Here is a 24733-nt window from a genome sequence, read left to right on the forward strand (position 1 = left end):
CAGGGTAGTTGACTCCTCTCTACGTACAGGATGGTAGTTGACTCCTCTCTCCACACCTCTCTATGTACAGGATGGTAGTTGACTCCTCCCTCCACACCTCTCTATGTACCCCTCCCTCCACACCTATGTACAGGATGGTAGTTGACTTTCTCTCAATGTAGTTGACCACACCTCTATGTAGAGGATGGTAGTTGACTCCTCCCTCCACACCTCTCTATGTACAGGATGGTAGTTGACTCCTCCCTCCACACCTCTCTATGTAGAGGATGGTAGTTGACTCCTCCCTCCACACCTCTCTATGTACAGGATGGTAGTTGGATGTCCTGACAGACTGCTCAGACAATAACCAGTGATCTACAGGACACAGACAGCGCTGCTGGCTGATTTATCTGACAGACGCCTCTCTGATAGTGGACTGTCCTGTATCCAATGAGATGATTTATCAGAGTGGAGAGTGGAGGAGAGAGGAGACTAGCTTAACACACGTATGCACATAAACAGACGCGCACGCACACACACACACACACACACACACACACACACACACACACACACACACACACACACACACACACACACACACACACACACACACACACACACACACACACACACACACACACACACACACACACACACACACACCTTTAACTGAGTCAGCATTATCTATTTATCAGTGTTGTGGATGGAAACCTTTTTATGTGATGCACCTTTGAAGGCTGTAGATCCGACATGGTGACAGAGAGAAGCTAGGCCACTGTTCGTTGTCATGGAGAGAGCCTGTCACGGCGAATTAAGGCCGTTGTCGGTGAGGAGAGAGGCCTTGCGGAGAGAGCGCTGTGCTCGGACTGACGGAGTCTCAGAGATGATAGTCACATAATACCCAACAAGTCTCAGCTTTGAAGGATCCATCGCAAGCAATTACCTGAGAGGAACAGGATGTCTTGATACTCCGCTTGGGGAGCTGGATCAGAGCCATCTCTTCCATCCCTCCTTTTAGTCCAAAGGATTCGACTTAACAATGAACGTGGATGCAGTTCCTCATCAACCCAAAGTTAGATTGTCATCCCAATGAAAATAACATTTCTGGTTGACTTACTAAAAAGCCCACGGATGCCAGAAAACCAATGAGTTAATTGAAACATTAAACAGCTAAATGAAATGCCTTCCTTTATCAACAACATTGGAAACAACAACTGGACCTACGGTACAGGATACTACATCTACACGACTGAACCTCATCCTAGAGAGAGAGAAATGCTGGATCTATCACTAGGTAGAGTTCAAGCCATGTTTATGAAACCACACCACCACACCATTATTCCATCACTTTGTATATGCTGATCAATACAACCACAAGAGACCAAGCAATGAAGCAAGAACGTCTCTGACATGAATGTCTCTGATCCCAGATCAAAATGGATCTTTAATTGGGTAGAGTAGCGTTCTTTACAGACGGGGTCCTATCAAACAGTGGTTTAGTATCCCCTCCTCAATGCCAGGCTGAAGTGGCCCTGTGTTGTATGTCTCATATGAGGCGTGATTAAAAACTCCTCTGTGGCCCCTAGCCTCTCGACCTCTGACCCCGGTCCCACTCCATCTCAACCCCTCAGGAAATTAATAAAACATTTCAGACATGATAGCTATCGCATTGTGCCATCATGGATGAGAAGGATGAAGTGAGAGGAGGAGGGGGGAAGAGAGAAATCTATCAAAATCATCTCAATCTCCTCCCGCGGACCAACGCTTGGGGCTCGCTCATTGGGGTCTACATTCTCAAGATGGCCGCCGATTGAAGCGCTTCCTGTGGGGTTCAAGAGCATTTCCTGTGCCGGAGGGCCCTGCGGCTGGCGTATATAACATCATCAATCACTCCCTGCCTGCCTTTCTTTCTCTCACTTTCCCAGTCAAAGAGAGAGGGGAAACAGAGGTGCACGCAAATCACAGGGAAAAAAATGTAATTATCGCCACAACACAAGTCTGGCTGGAATTTAACCCAGGGAAGAAAAACAGATCTCTCTCTCATATATATATATATATATCAAGGTAGATCATATCACCAACACCCCCTCCCTCCTCCTTTCCACACAACAACACAATTACATTTGCTTCGGCTGTGAGAGAATTTGGTTGGATGATTTACTGAAGCAATCAACGCCATCTTGGACCGTTCCCTTTTCCCATAGAGAGAAGGTCATAATGCTTCAGAGAGACAGAAGAGAGAGAGCGAGAGAGACTAGTGGAACTGGGGGCCAGGGGCCCTCTTTCTCTCGGTCGGCAATCACCAGATTCTGCCTTTGATTATATTAGCATTAAACAACACCCTGACAGATATGACAAATAGGGGCATTAGAGCATGTCATTTATTCTCCACTCCCTCCCTCTCTCCAGAACCGCTAGGGTTCACTTCCCCTCCCCGACGTCCCCGCGCCCCGCTAGCCCACATCCACACTGCCCCGGTGACACCAGAGCGGATGTGTAATCTCTCTAGATTACCTCTCTTTTGGAGAACAAGTGAAGTGAATAATGGGAAGTAAATGGGATGGAGGGGAGGAAAAGGGGAGGAGGAGGAAAAAGGCAGATGAAAGGCGGTGTTTCTTTTTAAAATAAAACAGATTAAAAAAAGCGCAGTGCGGTCTGAGAGAGAGGTGTCATTAATCAATTGTGTTTTCTGTTTTTTTTGTGGTGTTGAGTGGTGTTTTAAATAGGAAACCCCTCTTCTGCTAACAAACAAGGCCCAGCGGGGATACAGTTATTATCCTGCATCTTTGGTGGTGTGTGTGTCTCTGCACTGTGGGGGTGTGAGTGTGTCTCTGCACTGTGGGGGTGTGAGTGTGTCTCTGCACTGTGGGGGTGTGAGTGTGTCTCTGCACTGTGGGGGTGTGAGTGTGTGTCTGCACTGTGGGGGTGTGAGTGTGTGTCTGCACTGTGGGGGTGTGAGTGTGTCTCTGCACTGTGGGGGTGTGTGTGTGTCTCTGCACTGTGGGGCACTGTGGGGGGTGTGTGTGTGTCTCTGCACTGTGGGGGTGTCTCTGCACTGTGGGGGTGTGTGTGTCTCTGCACTGTGGGGGTGTGTCTCTGCACTGTGGGGGTGTGAGTGTGTCTCTGCACTGTGGGGGTGCGAGTGTGTCTCTGCACTGTGGGGGTGCGAGTGTGTCTCTGCACTGTGGGGGTGCGAGTGTGTCTCTGCACTGTGGGGGTGCGAGTGTGTCTCTGCACTGTGGGGGTGTGTGTGTGTCTCTGCACTGTGGGGGTGTGTGTGTGTCTCTGCACTGTGGGGGTGTGAGTGCATTTGGTTGGGTACTTGTCTGTATAGGAGCAGTGTATGTGTTCTTACAAGCCTATAAGGAAATAGTATGTTTGTGATTATGTACGAGGTGTCTCTCTCATCCATGTGTAACACACTGTGTGTGGGTGTGTTTGTATGTGTGTGAATGGGTGCTTGTGTATTTCTGTGTCCTTGTGCGCATGTGTGTGTGTGCGCATGTGTGTGTGTGCGCATGTGTGTGCCTGCGTGTGTGTGTGTGCGCATGTGTGTGCGTGCGCATGTGTGTGCGTGCGTGTGTTTGCCTGCCTGAGCGTGTGCGGTATATCCATGAATGTAAATGTCCAGTCAGGACCAGCAGACCATGGCCTCTCTCTGATCCCTGCACCCCACCATTAGCTGTGTGATCTATCTCCAGTTTATTGACACCCAGCCCATTGATCTACTACTGCACCACACCTGCTATGATTCCTTCATCTGTATTCATGAATCCTCCATCAGCGCCGCACTAAATAAACTTGGACACAGAACACAACCAAACAGAAGGGGAGGCTGCTAACCGGAATCAATGCAAAGCAGAAATTCCCCCTCATCAGGTTGGACCCAGCCACAGAGGAACGCTGAGGGCCACCGGGGCCGACGCTAAGGGTCAAAGGTGGACGGACAGGTCGGGAACCCTTGACCTTAAGGCCAATATCAGTGGTCATTAAAGATGCCTTTTCTCTCATTTGGAGAAAGGGAGCGAGAGATTGGGGTGACTCTGGAATGGCCTGAGGGGAGGTGAGGAGGAGAGATAGGAAGAGATGGTTCCTCCATCTCTCCATCCTGGAGTTACTGCACTCAAGGTGAGGACGATAGGGACGATAACTCAGATGGGGTGAAGAGGAGGAGGGATAGAGAGGGAGGGAAGGAAAGAGAGAGGTGGAGGTAGAGAGAGACAAAGATGGAAGACTTGCCTGAGAACAGAGCAGCATGACCAGCTCTACCACCGAACTGCTGGATTTCATACACACCAGACCTGGAGAAAGAGAGGAGGGGAGAAAGACAGGGAGAGAGAGAAGGGAGGGGGAGAGAGAGGACATGGAGAACGAGAGAGAGAGGGAGAGAATGAAAGTTTTAACTAAAATACAAGTTCACTGCCATGACAGCCATTTTGGCTGCCTTCTTCAGCGAAAATGTAGACGTGTGTAGTAGTGTGTGCATGCTCCAATGACACACAAACACAATCTGACCAGAAGTACCTAATCCGGCGACATCTGCATGGGGACAGAGTAGTATTGATGTGGCCTAATGAGTGGACATGATGTTACTGTAAACTAATACATATTGGGCCTTGTATTACAGGCTGAGACGTGGTTCAGCATATGTCTCATTGATCCTATAGTGGTAGAAGGTCTGAGGGGAAGAGGGGGCAGGGGGTGGGGGCAGTGGAGTGGCCAGGGGTCATTTCATATGCAGAGAGGCAAAGGGATAGTGACCTCTGCATTCTCAGTTACTCTGGTCTGTGCACGCCCACACGCATGTATGGACACACACGCATAATTCCCCCCACACTCCGACACACACAACCACAACCCCCCCACACACACACACACAAATCCCTAACCCCCTCACCCCCCCCCCCTGCAGCTATCAATCAACTTTCCATTTTGTTTGGTGGCAGTAGACATCGCAAACACTCCCATTAGTGGGCTGACCCCTGACCCAGGACCCTCTAGGACCCACCCCTCCCTCCCTGTACCGCAGCACAGCTACAATCAGTTAGTTAAAACTGATCCACTCTATTGAGGCCTTTACCAGCCTTGATGTCATTACCAAAGGGCCTGTGTTAGTGCTGTTTAGATGAAGCGTGAGAAATGTCCCGTAATTCTGCAGTGTGTATACTAGTGTGGCTGTGTCTGAGGGTGGGATGGTAGGGTTAGCCCTCAGATCATTGACAGTCAGGTTGGAAATCTAGAGAAACCTTTTATTGTGATAAGTGGTTCATATAAAAGACGAGTTTGATATCATTATAATGTAGTGTGTGTGTGTGTGTGTGTGTGTGTGTGTGTGTGTGTGTGTGTGTGTGTGTGTGTGTGTGTGTGTGTGTGTGTGTGTGTGTGTGTGTGTGTGTGTGTGTGTGTGTGTGTGTGTGTGTGTGTGTGTGTAAGGACTTTGTGACATCTGCTGATGTAAAGAGGGCTTTATAAATGCATTTGATTTGTGTGGGAATCCATGTGGTCCATGATGCTCTCTAGACGGGTACTTACTGGTGCCCTCGATGAGGAGCTCCTGTCCGTGACTACCCAGCAGGGTGCGAGAGAGGAAGGGGGCAAAGTCCACAAAGATCTCTCTCAGTAGGGGGGCAGCCTTATCCAGAGCATGCTCCAGTCTCTCTGAGATACTGAGGGGAAGATTAGACACTCATATTCAAACACATGCACGTTACACGTTTACGTCAATACGTCAGCGCCCAGCAAATATGTAGAATAGAATATTCAAATGCATAGAGGTTACTTTATAGCTGAAATTGATCCACAAAGTAGCAGCTAAAACCACTACAGAATCCACAAATTGTCTTACAACACAACACAAATAAAGAATGTGTGTGTGTATCACCTCATACTGGGAGCTGTGTCCCGGGTCATTGGGGACAGCGTGGGGACAGATGGCAGGTTGGTGCTGGCTGATCCTGGTGGAAACCAGAGAGCCTCATTATTAGTCTGGGAGCAGGACAGGACAGTAGACACACACGAACAGAAGAGCACACACACACACACACACACACACACACACACACACACACACACACACACACACACACACACACACACACACACACACACACACACACACACACACACACACACACACACACACACACACACACACACACACACACACACACACACACACACACACACACACACACACACACACACACACACCTCAATGCATTTCTACATAAAGGAAGGAGTGGAGTATAAATGTGGTTTCTGGAGATAATCCAGTGGTTCATTATTAGCATCATTATCAGTACCATTATTTGTATCAGTACCATTATTTGTATCAGTACCATTATTTGTATCAGTACCTTTATTAGTATCAGTACCATTATTTGTATCAGTACCTTTATTAGTATCAGTACCATTATTTGTATCAGTATCATTATTCGTATCAGTATTATTAGTATCAGTATCATTATTAGTATTTGTATCATTATTAGTATCATTATCATTATTAGCATCATTATCGGTGTCATTAATCGTATCATTATTAGCATCATTATCAGTAGCAGTATCATTATTAGCATCATTATCAGTATCATTATTAGCATCAGTATCATTATTAGTATCAGTATCATTATTAGTATCAGTATCGTTATTAGTATCACTATCGTTATTAGTATCGTTATTAGCAACGGCCTCAGTATTAGTATCAGTATTAGTATCAATATCATTATTCATATCAGTATCATTATTAGTATCAGTATTGTTATTGGTATCAGTATCGTTATTAGCATCATTATCAGTATCATTATTAGCATCATTATCAGTATCATTATTAGCATCCTTATCATTATTAGTATCCGTAGCATTATTAGTATCAGTATCATTATTAGCATCATTATTAGTATCAGTACCTTTATTAGTATCAGTACCTTTATTAGTATCAGTATCTTTATTAGTATCAGTACCTCAGTATTAGTATCAATATCATTATTAGTATCAGTATCATTATTCATATCAGTATCATTATTAGTATCAGCATCATTATTAGTATCAGCATCATTATTAGTATCAGCATCATTATTGGTATCAGTATCGTTATTGGTATCAGTATCATTATTGGTATCAGTATCGTTATTGGTATCAGTATCTTTATTAGCATCAGTATCAGTATCATTATTAGCATCATTATTATTATCATTATCATTATTAGTATCCGTAGCATTATTAGTATCAGTATCATTATTAGCATCATTATTAGTATCAGTACCTTTATTAGTATCAGTAGCATTATTAGTATCAGTATCATTATCAGCATCATTATCAGTATCATTATTAGCATCATTATTAGCATCATTATTAGTATCAGCATCGTTATTAGTATCAGTATCATTATTAGTTATTAGTATCAGTATCATTATTTATTATCATCATTATCAGTATCATTATTAGCATCATTATCAGTATCATTATTAGTATCATTCATTATTAGTATCAGTATCAGTTCATTAGTATCAGTATCATTATTAGCATCATTATTAGTATCAGTATCAGTTATTAGTATCAGTATCAGTATCGTATTAGTATCAGTATCATTATTAGTCAGTATCATTATTAGTATCAGTATTAGTATCAGTATCGTTCATTAGTATCATTATTAGTATCAGTATCATTATTTGCATCATTATCAGTATCATTATTAGCATCATTATTAGTATCAGTATCGTTATTAGTATCAGTATCGTTATTAGTATCGTTATTAGTATCAGTATCGTTATTAGTATCAGTATCGTTATTAGTATCAGTATCGTTATTAGCATCATTATCAGTATCATTATTAGTATCAGTATCGTTATTAGTATCAGTATCGTTATTAGTATCAGTATCGTTATTAGTATCAGTATCGTTATTAGTATCAGTATCGTTATTAGTACCGGCCTCAGTATTAGTATCATTATCATTATTAGTATCCGTAGCATTATTAGTATCAGTATCATTATTAGCATCATTATTAGTATCAGTACCTTTATTAGTACCAGTACCTTTATTAGTACCAGTACCTTTATTAGTATCAGTACCTTTATTAGTATCAGTACAAGCATCAGTACAAGCATCAGTATTAGTACAAGCATCAGTATCAGCATCAGTATTAGTACCAGCATCATTATTAGTACCAGCATCAGTATTAGTACCAGCATCAGTATTAGTACCAGCATCAGTATTAGTACCAGCATCAGTATTAGTACCAGCATCAGTATTAGCATCAGTATCATTATTAGCATCATTATCAGTATCATTATTAGCATCATTATCATTATCAGTATCATTATATCAGTATCAATATTAGCATCAGTTTTTAGTATCAGTATCGTTATTAGTATCAGTATCATTATTAGTATCATTATTAGTATCAGTATCATTATCAGTATCATTATTAGTATCAGTATCGTTATTAGTATCAGTATCGTTATTAGTATCAGTATCGTTATTAGTATCAGTATCGTTATTAGTATCAGTATTAGTATCATTATCATTATTAGTATCCGTAGCATTATTAGTATCAGTATCATTATTAGCATCATTATTAGTATCAGTATCTTTATTAGTACCAGTACCTTTATTAGTACCAGTACCTTAGTATCAGTACCTTTATTAGTATCAATATCAAGCATTATTAGTACAAGCATCAATATCATTATTCGTATCAATATCATTATTAGTATCAGTATCATTATTAGCATCATTATCAGTATCATTATTAGCATCATTATTAGTATCAGTATCATTATTAGTATCATTATTAGTATCATTATTAGCATCATTATTAGTATCAGTATCGTTATTAGTATAGTTAGCATCGTTATTAGTATCAGTATCGTTATTAGTATCAGTATCGTTATTAGTATCAGTATCGTTATTAGTATCAGTATCGTTATTAGTATCAGTATCGTTATTAGTATCAGTATCGTTATTAGTACCGGCCTCAGTATTAGTATCAGTATTAATATCAATATCATTATTCATATCAATATCATTATTCATATCAGTATCATTATTCATATCAGTATAATTATTAGTAGCAGTATAATTATTAGTATCAGTATCGTTATTGGTATCAGTATCGTTATTGGTATATTCATATTCATATCAGTATCATTATTAGTAGCAGTATAATTATTAGTAGCAGTATAATTATTAGTATCAATATCGTTATTGGTATCAGTATCGTTATTGGTATCAGTATCATTATCAGTATCATTATTAGCATCATTATTAGCATCATTATTAGTATCCGTAGCATTATTAGTATCAGTATCATTATTAGCATCATTATTGGTATCAGTATCATTATTAGCATCATTATTAGTATCAGTATCAGTATCATTATTAGTATCAGTATCAGTATCATTATTAGTACCAGCATCAGTATTAGTATCAATATCATTATTCGTATCAATATCATTATTAGCATCCGTATCGTTATTAGTATCATTATCGTTATTAGTATCAGTATTGTTATAAGTATCAGTATCATTATTAGTATCAGTATCATTATTAGTATCAGTATCATTATTAATATCATTATCAGTACCATTACTAGTCTGATAGCAGGATATGACAATACATTGGCCCTCCTCCACACCAATACATCACTGCACTGAAGGAACGAGTGGCTCAATAAATTTGGTTTCAGAGCATTTCCATTCTAATGTTCCAGAACGGGTGGATGTATGTGTGTGTGGGATAAGTGTAGTGTAATTGTCTGGTGTTAGATAGTGGATGATGTAGAGCTGACTCCGTACAGCTTCCTTCCACTTGGGCACAGATCATTTTGTTCATGTATGGCCTAATTAATGCTACATTCATCAGGGAATATTCATGCAGATTGTTTTTACAAACCAGCATGGATATTAGAAGGTTTTTCTTTTACACACCACTATGCATACAGGATTTGTTTGCCTTTTGAGCTGATATTGGACTGAACAATTTCAAAATGTTCAAATTTTATATAAAGTAAGCAAAAAAGTCTACTTTTTTAAATTAACACATTTGCTTTCATCTCTTTGGGCACATATTCATGAAATGACTTCCAGGTGCTTTACGACACCGTCCTCGGGGCAGAGACACACGAGTCTATAATGTCTACAAAGCACAACGTTTGATTGATCTGGCAATAAATTCTATTTCACTGTCGCCCGTAAATTCCATAATGCCCGGCTGAATACATGGAGGCGAATCCTCTGGTGTTCGGTGGGCTTGTTTTCCCAGCCGTAAGGGAAGGTCTCAGAGCGGGGATAACTCTTAGGGAATGACAGGCTGTGGACTGGAATGTGTGTGTGTGGACACGGGGCCCCGTCTTTAAGCACCACTGTGCTGTGTGGCCCGCTGAGAGGCTCCCGGTGGACATGAAGTAGCTCCTTCAAACAGTGGAGGAGTAAATTAACTTCTCTCTATTAATCCTCCCACTGGCCCCCCTTAAACCCACACACACACCGCCTTTCACACACACTCCTCTCAAACTGCACACACACACACTTACGCAAACATTTCCCACCTAAAACACACACACACATATAAAACATGCTCTATCCACACACAGAACATGAAAGGAAATGTCAATAGGTCTTCTGCCCAGTGTTTACCGACTGTCACCATGGACTAAAGGAGGCCTACTCCACTCAATAGACAAGACTGCATAGAAAACAATGTGGACTTGATATAGTTTATACATTAATCTATGATTCTATAACTTATGCATAATTTATCATTCATATTCACTGTATAATTCCTAGTTCTACGACACACAGATCACTCGTTCTTTACCTAATGTCAACATGGCATCATCACATTTAAGCCAAACCTAAATAAATACCCCATTAAGACAGAATAAAAGTCCGTATTAGGGCTGCAGTCAGAGTACTGTACTATATAGCGTCTGACAGTGATCCCTGATAACGCACTAATCCTGTAATAATGCTGCTCGGTCTGCCTGCTCTGCTGTGTTCCAGGCTAACTGGATTACACAGCGTGGAGGGAACATTTAGAAAGACACACTGAAATACTATCCTACATTTTATTCATCTAGCAGACGCTCTTATCCAGAGTGACTTACAGGAGCAATGAGGGTTAAGTGCCTTGCTCAAGGGCACATCGGCAGATTTTTCACCTAGCTGGCTCGGGGATTACAGGCCCACTAGGCTACCTGCCGCCTTATACTGAGGGACACATCTATGGAACCTAACATAGAAGTACTGCGAAGGCTTAAGGAGGCAGATTAGGGACTGTGGTATCAACACAGGTTTTAGGAAGAGGATAAGACGACTCTTACTTTCAGATAAGCTGCAAAGCACATCATACGGTGATATTTTGAAAGTTCAATATCTTGAAAACTTCACTGCGGACAAGCAAAACATTTCGGGACTGTATCAACAGTGGACTGTTTTTTGACAGGTATTTTCCTTGGGCTTGGCTAGCTGGAATTCTTGGTGTTGTCACTGACTTCTCCTTTGATGCAGCTCTGACGTGCCATCTCCGTAGCATGGTAACCTTACTGCTGGGACAACTAACATACCTCCTAATGTCTGGGACTCACCGGCTGCAGCCTCAGCGGTGGTGCTCTGGGAAGCATCGCCCGTGGAAACCACGGCAACATTGTTGACTGGTGTCCCGGCGGCCCCCACAGCAGTGGTGGCTGATGGGACAGGAGTGGAGGAGCCTGGGGACGGAGCCCCACCCACCTTCTTGGGCGCCACCCGAACGCTTCTGTAAAAGATGAGTAAATATGAAAATGTGTGTTGAATACTATTAAAACACACAATAGAAAATCCATTCCTTGAGACATCTGAATAACTAAGGACATAAGAACAGAACTTTTGTCTTTCTAGAATATAAACAATAGTGATGATGTCAGTTTAATAGGCATACTGCATAGTGAGATGTGATTTATAAGACAGGCTGCAGCATGCGAAAACAACAGTACAGGATCCCATTTAGACAGTAGAGTCATTAGAGGCCTATTTCCCTGACACAGAATATTCAGTAATGGCTGCATCCATCTTGCCTGAAATCGATTGGCTCCCTGCAACACTCACTCAGTAAGTCAGTAAACATTGTGATTTATTAACGGAAGGTCCACCATTACAAATAATATTAAATCTTCAATACATTGTTAGGGATGTGACCACGACAACATACAAAATTGGAAAATCTGAATTCTGGCTCGGAGACAAATGGAGCACACACGACAGAAAAGCAGGAATTCCTGATAAATAAATCTGATATATATTGGTAATCAGCTGGAAGGAATAGATCATTCAAAGGTATCAGCAGATGAACCTGCTCTTTCTTACACAATATAGCTCAAAGAAAAGAAGCTACCGCACATTGTTCTTGCTAAGTATCCCATTTGTTTTGAGCCAACAGTTGGGACACAGCCTTTGTGGTGGTTTTACTCTTCTACTATTGTTTTAAACACATGGATAGCAGACATGGTCATAGACCCACAGCAGAAGCTGTAGTAAACTACTTTACTCTTAGGATACCTTAGGTTACACTAGGGGTGGGCAACATGCGGCCCGCGGACAGGATCCGGCCCGCAAGCCCATTCATTCTGTGTCCCGCTGGAGGTTTGGTTAGGGGGGGGGATTGGTTAAAAAGCACTCCAGGACACTCTTGAACGTCTACAAATAGATAGAAGGTACGTAGACGTTATAATGACCCTATATGTTTACACTGGATCCCTGTCCTCAAGGTCCCTACTGTATACTATGGGCCAGTGTTGGAGGTCCTGGTCTACCCCCATCCATAACACAGTGGTCTGGTGTAGGTTACAGATGATGTGGACGTCGATTAAGGCAGGGGGGTTGGGTTAAATGCGGAAGACACATTTCAGTTGAATGCATTCAGTTGTACAACTGACTAGTTCTCCCCCCTTTCCCTGACCAATGCTGCATCACTATATCTCTACAGTAAGTATCCTAGTGTACTACCATACGTAACATATAGTGGTCTGGTGTGCTACTTGAGTTACAGGTTACTAATACCAGTGTATCCCTCTCCCTAGGGGCCAGTGCTGTAGGAGACCTGGTGCTCTCCTATCAATAACATCCTTACAGGAAGAGAGCGGAAACAGCGTCTGGATAAAGCTGTCAGTTTAAACTAGGCTTCCTGACAGGCCAGTGGCCCTATCAAAGTAGACCTGGGCCTTCTTATCAGTGCTGACACAGAGGGAGCATGGCCTAATCACTACCTACTGGTCAAACACACACACACCACACACACAAACACAGAGAGAGAGAGAGAGAGAAACTCACACACACAGAGAAACACACACAGAGAGGAGTATGTATACTGGGCTTCAGTAGCTCCGCAGACAGAAAGCTGGCGTTGGTATCAAAGCAGGGCCTGGATGATTTAAGACGGCAGATGACACACATTAGGCTGAAGGTACTTTGGATGTTAAACACTGACTGGTTCTGACCCCGCTGTGATCTATGCTGCAGGATGATACAGTCTGGCTGCAGAAATACCAGCAACGGTTTAGTCTACTGTCTTCACACACACTGTTTAGTACATACAGGTAATGTTTTAGCTACTTCTGCTGAATGCACTGATGGCACGTTCCTCTGGATAAGAGTGTTTTGCATAATTTCTCAAATGAAATCAATGTATTCCACAATGATAGTTGTCTTATTTGGTGTTGTAGTCTTATTTCTAGAACAGGGAATCATTGTGGAATACATTGTTTTCATTTGAGAAATTATGCCAAACACTCTTATGTCCGTAATGTATATTGTAAATTCCTTCCAATCCATCATTGAACAGGAATCAACTACTGCTGGCTATCTTCAAGCATATCACAGGTTTATTGCCAATATGGCCACTCTATAATTGTGGTACTGTATAACCATCTGCAGTTCCAATGTTGAATCTGTGACATTAATATGACTTAAAGGGACAGTTCACCCAAATTACAAAACAAGGTATGACAGCAATCCACACTTTGGATAAGTTTCCTTGGCATTGTTTACACATGCTAACGCTTTAGCATTTGTGGCACAAATCCCATTTATGTCATGGGACCGATATTAGCATTTTTCACGCATCATGTCCAAATCATTTATAAGTGACTTTGTTGAGCTTCACAATTAATTTGAGATACTTTCGGATGATTTGGCACCAAACAATCGAATATCGGCCCAATGACTTGGATTTGTGCCACAACGGTGCGGATGAAGTTTGGAATGACACAGTTTCATACGTGCAACATCTAAAAGCCCTGCATCATTACACAGAGCTCTGCCATTTCTAAAAGGACCGATTTGTTTGTTATGGAGCCTTTGCTAATGTTAATACATGGTCCATATAGTGCAAAACGAAAGTCGTGTATGGCGTTGTGGGGGGGGGATAAGTTTCTCAAAACCAAGTGAAATCACACAAAAGAGGACTCTTCTATAACATGCCCTTTACATTAAAAAAGAAATTGAGATTTGGATGTAAACCGTCAACTTCACCTCAGCCCTTAACTAATGGCCCTCTTCTGAACAGTAAAGGACAGAAGAAATAGGAATTAATACACTAGCTAATTAGCCTCGGCTCACAGTCAAAAACCCACTGCTGTCCCTTCGCAGTGGTTGGTAACAACTATCCTATTCTGCTTTACGCTTAACCTATTTGTAGATCGAAAAATCAAATGGGATGACTCTCCAGGACCCTAGCTTGCTAAGCAGTAACTTTATACACAGGTACTCACTTTCTCACTCACACTTTCAGCCTGTAAGCACATTCCTCGATTCAACTCTTTAGAATAGCACAGATTAATGAAATTGCTTGTGTTTACAAGGCGGCAAGCCCGGTTATTGGTTAAAACCTCTAAATTATTCAGGCCCTGACAACCCGAAACCCAGAGCTTTGCTTCTCCCAGCTCCTCTCCTGGTCGTGGGTTTAACAGTAACAGCCAAGCACCTGCTCTGACGGCTGATTAATCGACAGGGGCGTGGGGCTCAACGATAAGTGTAGCTAATAACCTAACTAAATAATTTAAAGGCCTGAGTTGCTGGGGAACAGATGGAGAACCTAACACTGAACCCCAACCCTGTACCGCCACACACACCCACACCCACACACACCCCCCCCATGTGCCTGTCTTCTCTTACTCATAACCAGTGCAGAGAACCAGACCATGGTCTCTCCTGTCTCTCTCCAGCCGCTGTCGACACCTCTCTCCCTGGGTGCTTCACGTCAGCACCACCCCTGATACTAGTGACTCCCATCCAATCTAGTCAGTATCTGACCAGCCAGGTTTACTGGATAGGCCTTTCCCTTCTGGTATGACTTAGAGTAGACATATCTGGCACTGCCCTTCCCTTCTGGTATGACTTAGAGTAGACATATCTGGCACTGCCTTTCCCTTCTGGTATGACTTAGAGTAGACATATCTGGCACTGCCTTTCCCTTCTGGTCTGACTTAGAGTAGACATATCTGGCACTGCCTTTCCCTTCTGGTATGACTTAGAGTAGACATATCTGGCACTGCCTTTCCCTTCTGGTATGACTTAGAGTAGACATATCTGGCACTGCCTTTCCCTTCTGGTCTGACTTAGAGTAGACATATCTGGCACTGCCTTTCCCTTCTGGTCTGACTTAGAGTAGACATATCTGGCACTGCCTTTCCTGACTTAGAGTAGACATATCTGGCCTTCTGGTATGACTTAGAGTAGACATATCTGGGTCTGACTGCCATTTCCCTTCTGGTCTGACTTAGAGTAGACATATCTGGCACTGCCTTTCCCTTCTGGTCTGACTTAGAGTAGACATATCTGGTCTGACTGCCTTCCCTTCCCTTCTGGTATGACTTAGAGTAGACATATCTGGCACTTAGCATTTTCCCTTCTGGTCTGACTTAGAGTAGACATATCTGGCACTGCCTGGCCTTCCCTTCTGGTCTGACTTAGACTTGTAGACATATCTGTGCCCTTCCTTCTGGTCTGAGACATATCTGGCACTGCCTTTCCCTTCTGGTCTGACTTAGAGTAGACATATCTGGCACTGCCTTTCCCTTCTGGTCTGACTTAGAGTAGACATATCTGGCACTGCCTTCCCTTCCCTTCTGGTATGACTTAGAGTAGACATATCTGGCACTGCCTTTCCCTTCTGGTCTGACTTAGAGTAGACATATCTGGCACTGCCTTTCCCTTCTGGTTGGACTTAGAGTAGACATATCTGGCACTGCCTTTCCCTTCTGGTCTGACTTAGAGTAGACATATCTGGCACTGCCTTTCCCTTCTGGTATGACTTAGAGTAGACATATCTGGCACTGCCTTTCTGGTATGACTTAGGCTATAGTACTTCTGAGTACTTAGAGTAGACATATTTAATCACTTAGAGTCCAACACATCACTGGCAATACCAGCCTTCCCTTCTGGTCTGACTTACATGTTCACTTAGAGTAGACATATCTGGCCTTCCCTTCTGGTCTGACCATATGTTTTTCTGGTAAACATATCTGGTTCCCTTCTGGTCTGACTTACATATCTGCAAAAGAACAACAGGCCATTACTCAGAATCCACATGGGAATTGTTAAGTGGGCTGAACTATATCTTTAATTCCCAAGTGGACGTAGAGGTTAGCATCAGATTCCCACCACAGACGAGCTTAACAGGACACATTGAAGTAAATATCCAGATGAATGCTAACTGCATGTCTCATACTGTTGCCCCCTCCAGAGAGCCCCCCCCCCATCCCATCCCATTCTCCTGTTTATCCTTCTGGCTTATTCATGTAAGGGGATGGGGGTGGGGCCCCAGCAGCTGTCTGTCTGTCTGTGTCCCATGCAGTCTGGCTTTGATCTTCCTCCCTCTCTCTGCATGCGGCCCTGTGCATGTGAATCATGCCTCCTGTGTTCTTTATACCCCCACAACAACAACCCCTTCCCAACCTCCAACGGTCTACCCGTCACTTTCAGTCACAGTGTCCGGTTGGACATGGCCTTGATGACATCAGTGATTAAAGACAGTAGTGTTTGGCCTGAGGACAGCAGAGGTGGTGAGAAAGAAGGGAGAGATGGAGCACCCTCCATGTCTCTCCCAGTGTGACAGGGGATCACACTAAAGGTTCCTATTCAAGGAGGCCCATTGTCATCTATCTGGTCTGACAAGTATCTCTGTCATGGCAGTATGCTGTTTGTTGATCAAAGTATGTTCAAGTGCCAATGAGCAACTAGCCATGATATTTGCACTCAATAAATTTCTTTGAAATTCCTTACCACAAAACATCACATTTTCAACATGGCCGATCTTTGCGTTACAAGTCCAACTTACAGCATTCAAAATGCCTTACTAACACAAATGTCAAACTAACACCCACATTGGCTGGTGTAACATGCCATGTAAATCACACTGCTATTCTTCCTCCCGTAGATGACTGTTTACCAGGGCTCTGGTTAGCATCAGCAAATATTTGTGGACTTTGTCATAACAGGGGCATATCCCCGAGACGAATGTATGTATGGCAGAATCTAGCCGACCGGGCCTCCATCTCTCTGCCTAGTAAATAAATCAGAGTGATACTTCACCTCTGACCCCGGCCATTTTTATCTGGGAGATCCTGATTTTTCCACGCTCGTAAATTTAAAACCCTGGGACCAGTTATTTGGATGGGGGAAGGCCGGTTGGTTCCCATGTTTTGGCGTAGGTGTCAGCCTGTCTGCCTGCACCGCTGTCACTGAGACTTCCAGGACTTTATGATGAACTACTGCTGTGTGTTTGAGCCTGAGGTACCTGAGCAGAGCTGGGCGATAAGTACAAGAATCCATATTGCGATAAATTGCCCTAATTGATGTGATAACAATAACTAAAACGATAGCTTTATAATATTCATGTACGCCACAGTTAAATCATTTACACTACTATTACTAGTTTGATGGTTGTAGCCATTAATTGTCACATTTACAAATCACTCATATTAGGAAATGTATTTCATTTCAAACTTCACATTTCTCTAGAAAAGGCTACTTATCATCATGAACGATATCAGCAAAATGCCCAAGTGATCGGTGGTGTCAAAAAAACAAAGATTTATCGTCCCACAGCTCCATCCCGGAACCATTTAGTGATCAGATTCATTTATATCATAGAGAAGTCTCGGTTTTATTATTGTCAGAATCATATTCATTTGTTGTCTTAAAAAGATGACTCAACTCTAAAATAAATACTTTCTGGGAACTATTTTAACCATTTCAAATACACCTACATACTTATGCAGTTTGGGTATGCTCTGATGGAATTTCCCTACCATCTGAGTGAAAATGAAAAGCTAAAAGTCTGCACTGTAGAGATTAGAGTAGACCTGAGAGAGAGAGGAGCAGGGGAGAGAGCAGAGATGGTAGAGAGTAGAGTAGACCTGAGAGAGAGAGGAGCAGACCTGAACACAGACTGTAGAGATTAGACCTGAGAGAGAGAGGAGCAGGGGAGAGCAGAGCCCAGACCTCAACACAGACGGTAGAGAGTAGAGTAGACCTGAGAGAGAGAGGAGCAGGGGAGAGCAGAGCCCAGACCTGAACACAGACGGTAGAGATTAGACCTAAGAGAGAGAGGAGCAGGGGAGAGAGAGTCAGAGCCAACAGATGGTAGAGATTGAGAGAGACCTGAACACAGAGAGAGAGACCTGAGAGAGAGAGGAGCAGGGGAGACACAGACCTCAACACAGATGTAGAGATTAGACCTGAAGAGAGAGAGGGGAGCAGGGACCTGAGAGCCTGAGAGCCCAGACCTCAACACAGACGGTAGAGATTAGACCTGAGAGAGAGAGGAGCAGGGGAGAGCAGAGCCCAGACCTCAACACAGACGGTAGAGATTAGACCTGAGAGAGAGAGGAGCAGGGGAGAGCAGAGCCCAGACCTCAACACAGAGCACAGCCACGCAGTAGAGAGCAGGAACCAGACCTCAAGATAACCTGAGGCATCTGGTAGAGATTAGAGTAGACCTGAGAGAGAGAGGAGCAGGGGAGAGCAGAGCCCAGAGCCAGAGGTTTCAGGGTCTGACCTGAGGAGAGGAGCAGGGGAGAGGATCAACACAGACGTGGGAGATAAAGGAGGTAGAGCCCAGACCAGAGGAGGGGTGAGCAGAGCCCAGACCTCAACACAGACTGATTAGACCTGAGAGAGAGAGGAGCAGGGAACCCCAGACCTCCACAGAGCACAGCCACGCAGGCCCATTAACAGGCATCTCTGGCCAGAGGTTTCAGGGTCTGTGAGGGTAGGCGGATCCTGGTGGGAGATAAAGGTCAAGACCAGGGGTTCTGACTGGGGCTCCCTTCATCTCTGGGTTAGGGGGCGGGAGCTGCCTGGGCTGGAGCTGTTTCTGACTGGGGCTCCCAGCTGTTACTCTGCCTCTCCTCCTCTCCAACGCTAACGGCCCTGGGAGCCGCTCTAATCCCACCAGATATGAGGAGTGCCCAGAGTCCTGACAAAGCATTCCACAGATAAAGAGGCTGAGGATCACAGGGATGCCTCGGAATTCCCACCGATTGGAAGAGAAGTAGTGTGGTGGGGTGGAAGAGGGAGGGAAGGTGATGGAGAAACGCTTTCTTTCTTCCTTGGCATGAGAACCTTGACTAGGTGTCTCTCTTCCTGTGGAGGGAGGGAGGGGGGGGATCTTGTTCTCTCTTTCCCTCTCCCTCGCTCTTTCCCTCTCCCTCGCTCTTTCCCTCTCCCTCACTCTTTCCCTCTCCCTCGCTCTTTCCCTCTCCCTCGCTCTTTCCCTCTCCCTCGCTCTTTCCCTCTCCCTTTTTCTCTCTCCCTGCTTCCTTTGTGTCTGGTGTGCTACAGGGACATTTCCCCCAAATACAAACCAGACCTCGTTCTCAGTCCGTCCGTCAGCTCTCTCTCACTTAGAGATGTCTGTATAGTCTGTATAGGTACAGTACACCCACCCACACACACACAGCAGCGCCTTGGGTTCCCACTAAGTCTCTGACCGCTCGCCCCCTCACTCCATAGGGGATCAGCTTCTCTTTCCCTTATTATAGTACCAGAGAGACAGACAGCCTAGCCCACGGTGCAGACAGAGAGAAAGAAAGACCGGGAGAGAGAGAGACGAAAAAGAGAAGCTATTAAATATCAGTGACAAGGTGAAAAGAAACAGCTTCCTGCTGGCTGCCACAGAGTTGTCTTTTAGATCAGTCTCTCTCTCTTCTCTCCCTTCCTCTCTGCCTCTGGCAGATGCCTCGATTGTTTTGATGTGTTTTCCTGAAGACAGGTACTTTGTAGCCCTGTTTATTTGTGTTGAGAAGCCACGTCGACAGGCAAACCAGGGAGCTACAGGGATGGGATCGGGGGGGGGGGGGGGGGGGATACAAGAGTTTAAGGGGGTCTGTGATGGTAGTGGGTTTCTGTTGTGATGTTTCCTCGCCTTCACTTAGTACATGTTCATGTTGGACCGTTTCAAGGTAGGGAGGTGAGGGGTTAAGAGCTGTGAGGCTGTGAACCGTGTCAAGAGGTATTTAAAAAGTTAGCAGACTCCGATACAGAGATCAGCCTTTGATAGACTGACCCCTGATTCTAATACTCTGTGGCCCACGCACCTGTCAAAGGATCTGAACTGGTTGGGGTTGTTTCCCATAGCAGCTCCCAGGAAGGCCGGCGGCAGGAGGCTGGGGTCCACCATGATGTCATCAGCAGGCGCCGAGACCAGGCTGCGCAGGATGTCCTTCACGTTCTTCCCGCCCCTGGCGTCCGCCGTGGGGTTGTCTCTGTGACCCCTGACCTCTGAGGAGAGGGTGGACAGGGCCTCGGACACGGCGTCGGGCCCCTGGGTGGTGGTGTCCGCCTTGCTGGGGGCCACGGAGCTATGGTCATCCCCGATGCCAGAGTCTCGGCGACGGAGGGACACACTGCTCTCCAGGTCGGGACCGCCAGAGACAGCATTACTGTCTGATGGGAGGAATCATTAAAGGAGGTTTATAAACATTGAGTAAAACCTGAACCTTCTACGTGCTTCAAAAATTACTTTGAGAATCTACTACAGTAATTGTAAACTACTTTAAAAGACTATCAACACACCAGTACATTTCAAGGCACAATCAAGACAATTGGAAATTACATATATAAGTAATGTAGAAGAGAGAGATTGACATGTTGAGGGATGGACACTTGGCTAGATGGAGCTCCTCTGCGTAGCCATATGGGTGAGGTGTGTACCTGCGCTCCTGGCAGACTGGCTGCGCTGGGGGAGTTTCTTGTCGTTTTGGGGCTCCAGGATGTCTCGGTACTTGGACACCATGAGAACAGAGATGAAGTAAACCACAGCCAGGGCCAAGAACTGAGCCTGCTTACTGTCCTCCTTTACCCAAACACACACAACATGCAACACAGCTATAATACAGCACACCGCCAGTCTGTAATATGTTTGAGTATGTACAGATGTAGGATCTTAATTTGACCACCATGTTGCAGAAGAACTTTCCTGCAATGCAGGATTTTTTTACTTGTAGTGTATTTAAGGTTTTAATAAGGCTTCTAAAATGTGTCATTTCCACTTTGAAATTTCAGACTTGATTTTCAACATTTCCTGTTGCTGCAGGAACAGTTTCCTGCTGTAGCAAACTGGCTCAAATTAAGATCCTACATCTACACAGTATAAAAAAAAAAAATCATGAGGTCTTCCAAAAAGACAGCAATAACAAGTTTTTACAATGCATAGGTACTGTTATTTATTTGAAAACTTGACTTGTCTCAACCTCAATCTTTATCAAAGATTTGTAAACTCACGATATCTCTGAAGACCACGGCTCTGAGGCGGTTGATGTCCATTTCCTGTAGCAGACGGTCCATGTCTCTGATGGGAGACATCCCACCTGTCACAACATCAACAGGGCTCTGCAGGTGTAGAACACACGCACACACAGACAGACACAGACAGACACAGACACAGACACACACATAATAATGTAAGCAACTATTGCTGGTTAATGCTGAAAATACCATTATCAGTTTATATACTCTACCCACTGTCCAAAACTAGACTTCTCTGTAAGTCTAAGACATCACAAATTATAACGGATTGTCATGGAAGGTGTATGTGTTAGCAGAGGTCAACCACAACGGCCCATTCCACCACCAGTAGAGTGTTGGAAATCAACCCATGGAAGGTGTATGTGTTAGCAGAGGTCAACCACAACGGCCCATTCCACCACCAGTAGAGTGTTGGAAATCAACCCATGGAAGGTATATGTGTTAGCAGAGGTCAACCACAACGGCCCATTCCACCACCAGTAGAGTGTTGGAAATCATCCCATGGAAGGTATATGTGTTAGCAGAGGTCAACCACAACGGCCCATTCCACCACCAGTAGAGTGTTGGAAATCAACCCATGGAAGGTGTATGTGTTAGCAGAGGTCAACCACAACGGCCCATTCCACCACCAGTAGAGTGTTGGAAATCAACCCATGGAAGGTGTATGTGTTAGCAGAGGTCAACCACAACGGCCCATTCCACCACCAGTAGAGTGTTGGAAATCAACCCATGGAAGGTGTATGTGTTAGCAGAGGTCAACCACAACGGCCCATTCCACCACCAGTAGAGTGTTGGAAATCAACCCATGGAAGGTATATGTGTTAGCAGAGGTCAACCACAACGGCCCATTCCACCACCAGTACAGTGTTGGAAATCATCCCATGGGCAGTGTATAGTTAGTTGGCAAGTCCTCATACAGTACAGTATCTGCCCCATTCAGTGGGATGTTGTCTTTCCCCTTGAGACTCAGACCCTTAACATAATGGGTTTACCATTGAGCCACTCACTGCATTATGAATGAGACTTTACACACTGGTTTCAGGAAGAAAAACTGTTTTACTGGAAGTCACCATATCAAATCAAAAGGCCAACAATGACAAAGGGCCTTGTATATGTGTAACATAACAGAGGCGAAGTAATGCAATAAGATATCAGCTAATGCAATAACAACTCCACTATTACATAGGGAGGACCACAGAGGGATGTTGGTTCCTGCCCATGGGCAAGTATTGGGATGCAACGGAAGACAAGGACCTTAGAGGGATGCTTACAATTCACTAAGTGCAGTGATCCTATTCAACTAATATACAGGAGGAGAAATGTCATCAATTATGGTGTTCTCCATGTCTGCTAGGGAGGAAATGTAAAAGAAAAATGTATAAACTGTTGTTGTTGTTGTTGTTTTTTTTTTTGTTTAGGGAGTCAGGATTCCACTGACAGAAAGAGGAGAGGGAGAAGTGTGCATTAGGGGAGGGAATGGGATGACTTTGCGCACACATGGACTTTCCCATGAGGCTGTGCACTGCTTGCTGGCCGCGGGCGCTGTCCTGGCTGGGCTTGAAGTGAGACTGCTGCTGACATTCCAGACAGTTCCTCACAGCCATGGCACACACTGCAGAGAGAGAGATATTGGAGAGAGAGATATTGGAGAGAGAGAAAGAGAGAGAATGAGAGTTGCGGTGGATGTATAAATCAAAGAAAATAGGCTGCGTACACATATTTTGAAGATGTTATCGCAGGTGCAGCAAAATGCTTATGTTTCTATCTCCAACAGTGCAGTAATACCTACTGTAACAGCAAAATGTTTATGTTTCTCTCCAACAGTGCAGTAATACCTACTGTAACAGCAAAATGTTTATGTTTCCATCTCCAACAGTGCAGTAATACCTACTGTAACAGCAAAATGTTTATGTTTCTCTCCAACAGTGCAGTAATACCTACTGTAACAGCAAAATGTTTATGTTTCTATCTCCAACAGTGCAGTAATACCTACTGTAACAGCAAAATGCTTATGTTTCTCTCCAACAGTGCAGTAATACCTACTGTAACAGCAAAATGCTTATGTTTCTATGTCCAACAGTGCAGTAATACCTACTGTAACAGCAAAATGTTTATGTTTCTCTCCAACAGTGCAGTAATACCTACTGTAACAGCAAAAATGTTTCATCAATTATGGTGCAGTAATACCTGCTACTGTAAAAGAAAAATGTTTACATCTCCAACAGTGCAGTAATACCTACTGTAACAGCAAAATGTTTATCCAACAGTGCAGTAATACCTACTGTAACAGCAAAATGTTTATGTTTCTATCTCCAACAGTGCAGTAATACCTACTGTAACAGCAAAATGCTTATGTTTCTCTCCAACAGTGCAGTAATACCTACTGTAACAGCAAAATGTTTATGTTTCTCTCCAACAGTGCAGTAATACCTACTGTAACAGCAAAATGTCTCCAACAGTGCAGTAATACCTACTGTAACAGCAAAATGCTTATGTTTCTATCTCCAACAGTGCAGTAATACCTACTGACAGAAAATGATGTTTCTATCTCCAACAGTGAGTAATACCTACTGTAACAGCAAAATGGTTTCTATCTCCAACAGTGCAGTAATACCTACTGTAACAGCAAAATGATGTTTCTATCTCCAACAGTGATAATACTACTGTAACAGCAAAATGATGTTTCTCTCAACAGTGCAGTAATACCTACTGTAACAGCAAAATGTTTATGTTTCTCTCCAACAGTGCAGTAATACCTACTGTAACAGCAAAATGCTTATGTTTCTATCTCCAACAGTGCAGTAATACCTACTGTAACAGCAAAATGCTTATGTTTCTATCTCCAACAGTGCAGTAATACCTACTGTAACAGCAAAAATACCTACTTTAAAATGTTTATGTTTCTCTCCAACAGTGCAGTAATACCTACTGTAACAGCAAAATGTTTATGTTTCTATCTCCAACAGTGC

General features: G+C 43.7%; 1 protein-coding gene across 4 annotated transcripts in view; it reads right to left on the minus strand.

Annotated features, from left to right (window-relative positions):
* LOC124012069 (lipopolysaccharide-responsive and beige-like anchor protein) overlaps positions 1-24733 on the minus strand; it is a 419063-nt gene that overhangs the window by 280713 nt on the left and 113617 nt on the right. The window contains exons 27-34 of one of the 4 annotated variants that reach the window (XM_046325448.1): positions 23262-23376; positions 21741-21846; positions 21171-21312; positions 20555-20903; positions 11546-11736; positions 5864-5936; positions 5515-5648; positions 4222-4283 (exon numbers count right to left, since the gene is read on the minus strand). In XM_046325448.1, the coding sequence (XP_046181404.1) occupies positions 4222-4283; positions 5515-5648; positions 5864-5936; positions 11546-11736; positions 20555-20903; positions 21171-21312; positions 21741-21846; positions 23262-23376 (1172 nt within the window). Of the gene's footprint in view, positions 1-4221; positions 4284-5514; positions 5649-5863; positions 5937-11545; positions 11737-20554; positions 20904-21170; positions 21313-21740; positions 21847-23261; positions 23377-24733 lie in introns of those variants that run through there. The other 3 variants (XM_046325446.1, XM_046325447.1, XM_046325445.1) reach the window with 3 other exon arrangements.

This window comes from Oncorhynchus gorbuscha, linkage group LG24 (genome assembly GCF_021184085.1).
Source record: "Oncorhynchus gorbuscha isolate QuinsamMale2020 ecotype Even-year linkage group LG24, OgorEven_v1.0, whole genome shotgun sequence".
NCBI classification, from domain to species: domain Eukaryota; kingdom Metazoa; phylum Chordata; class Actinopteri; order Salmoniformes; family Salmonidae; genus Oncorhynchus; species Oncorhynchus gorbuscha.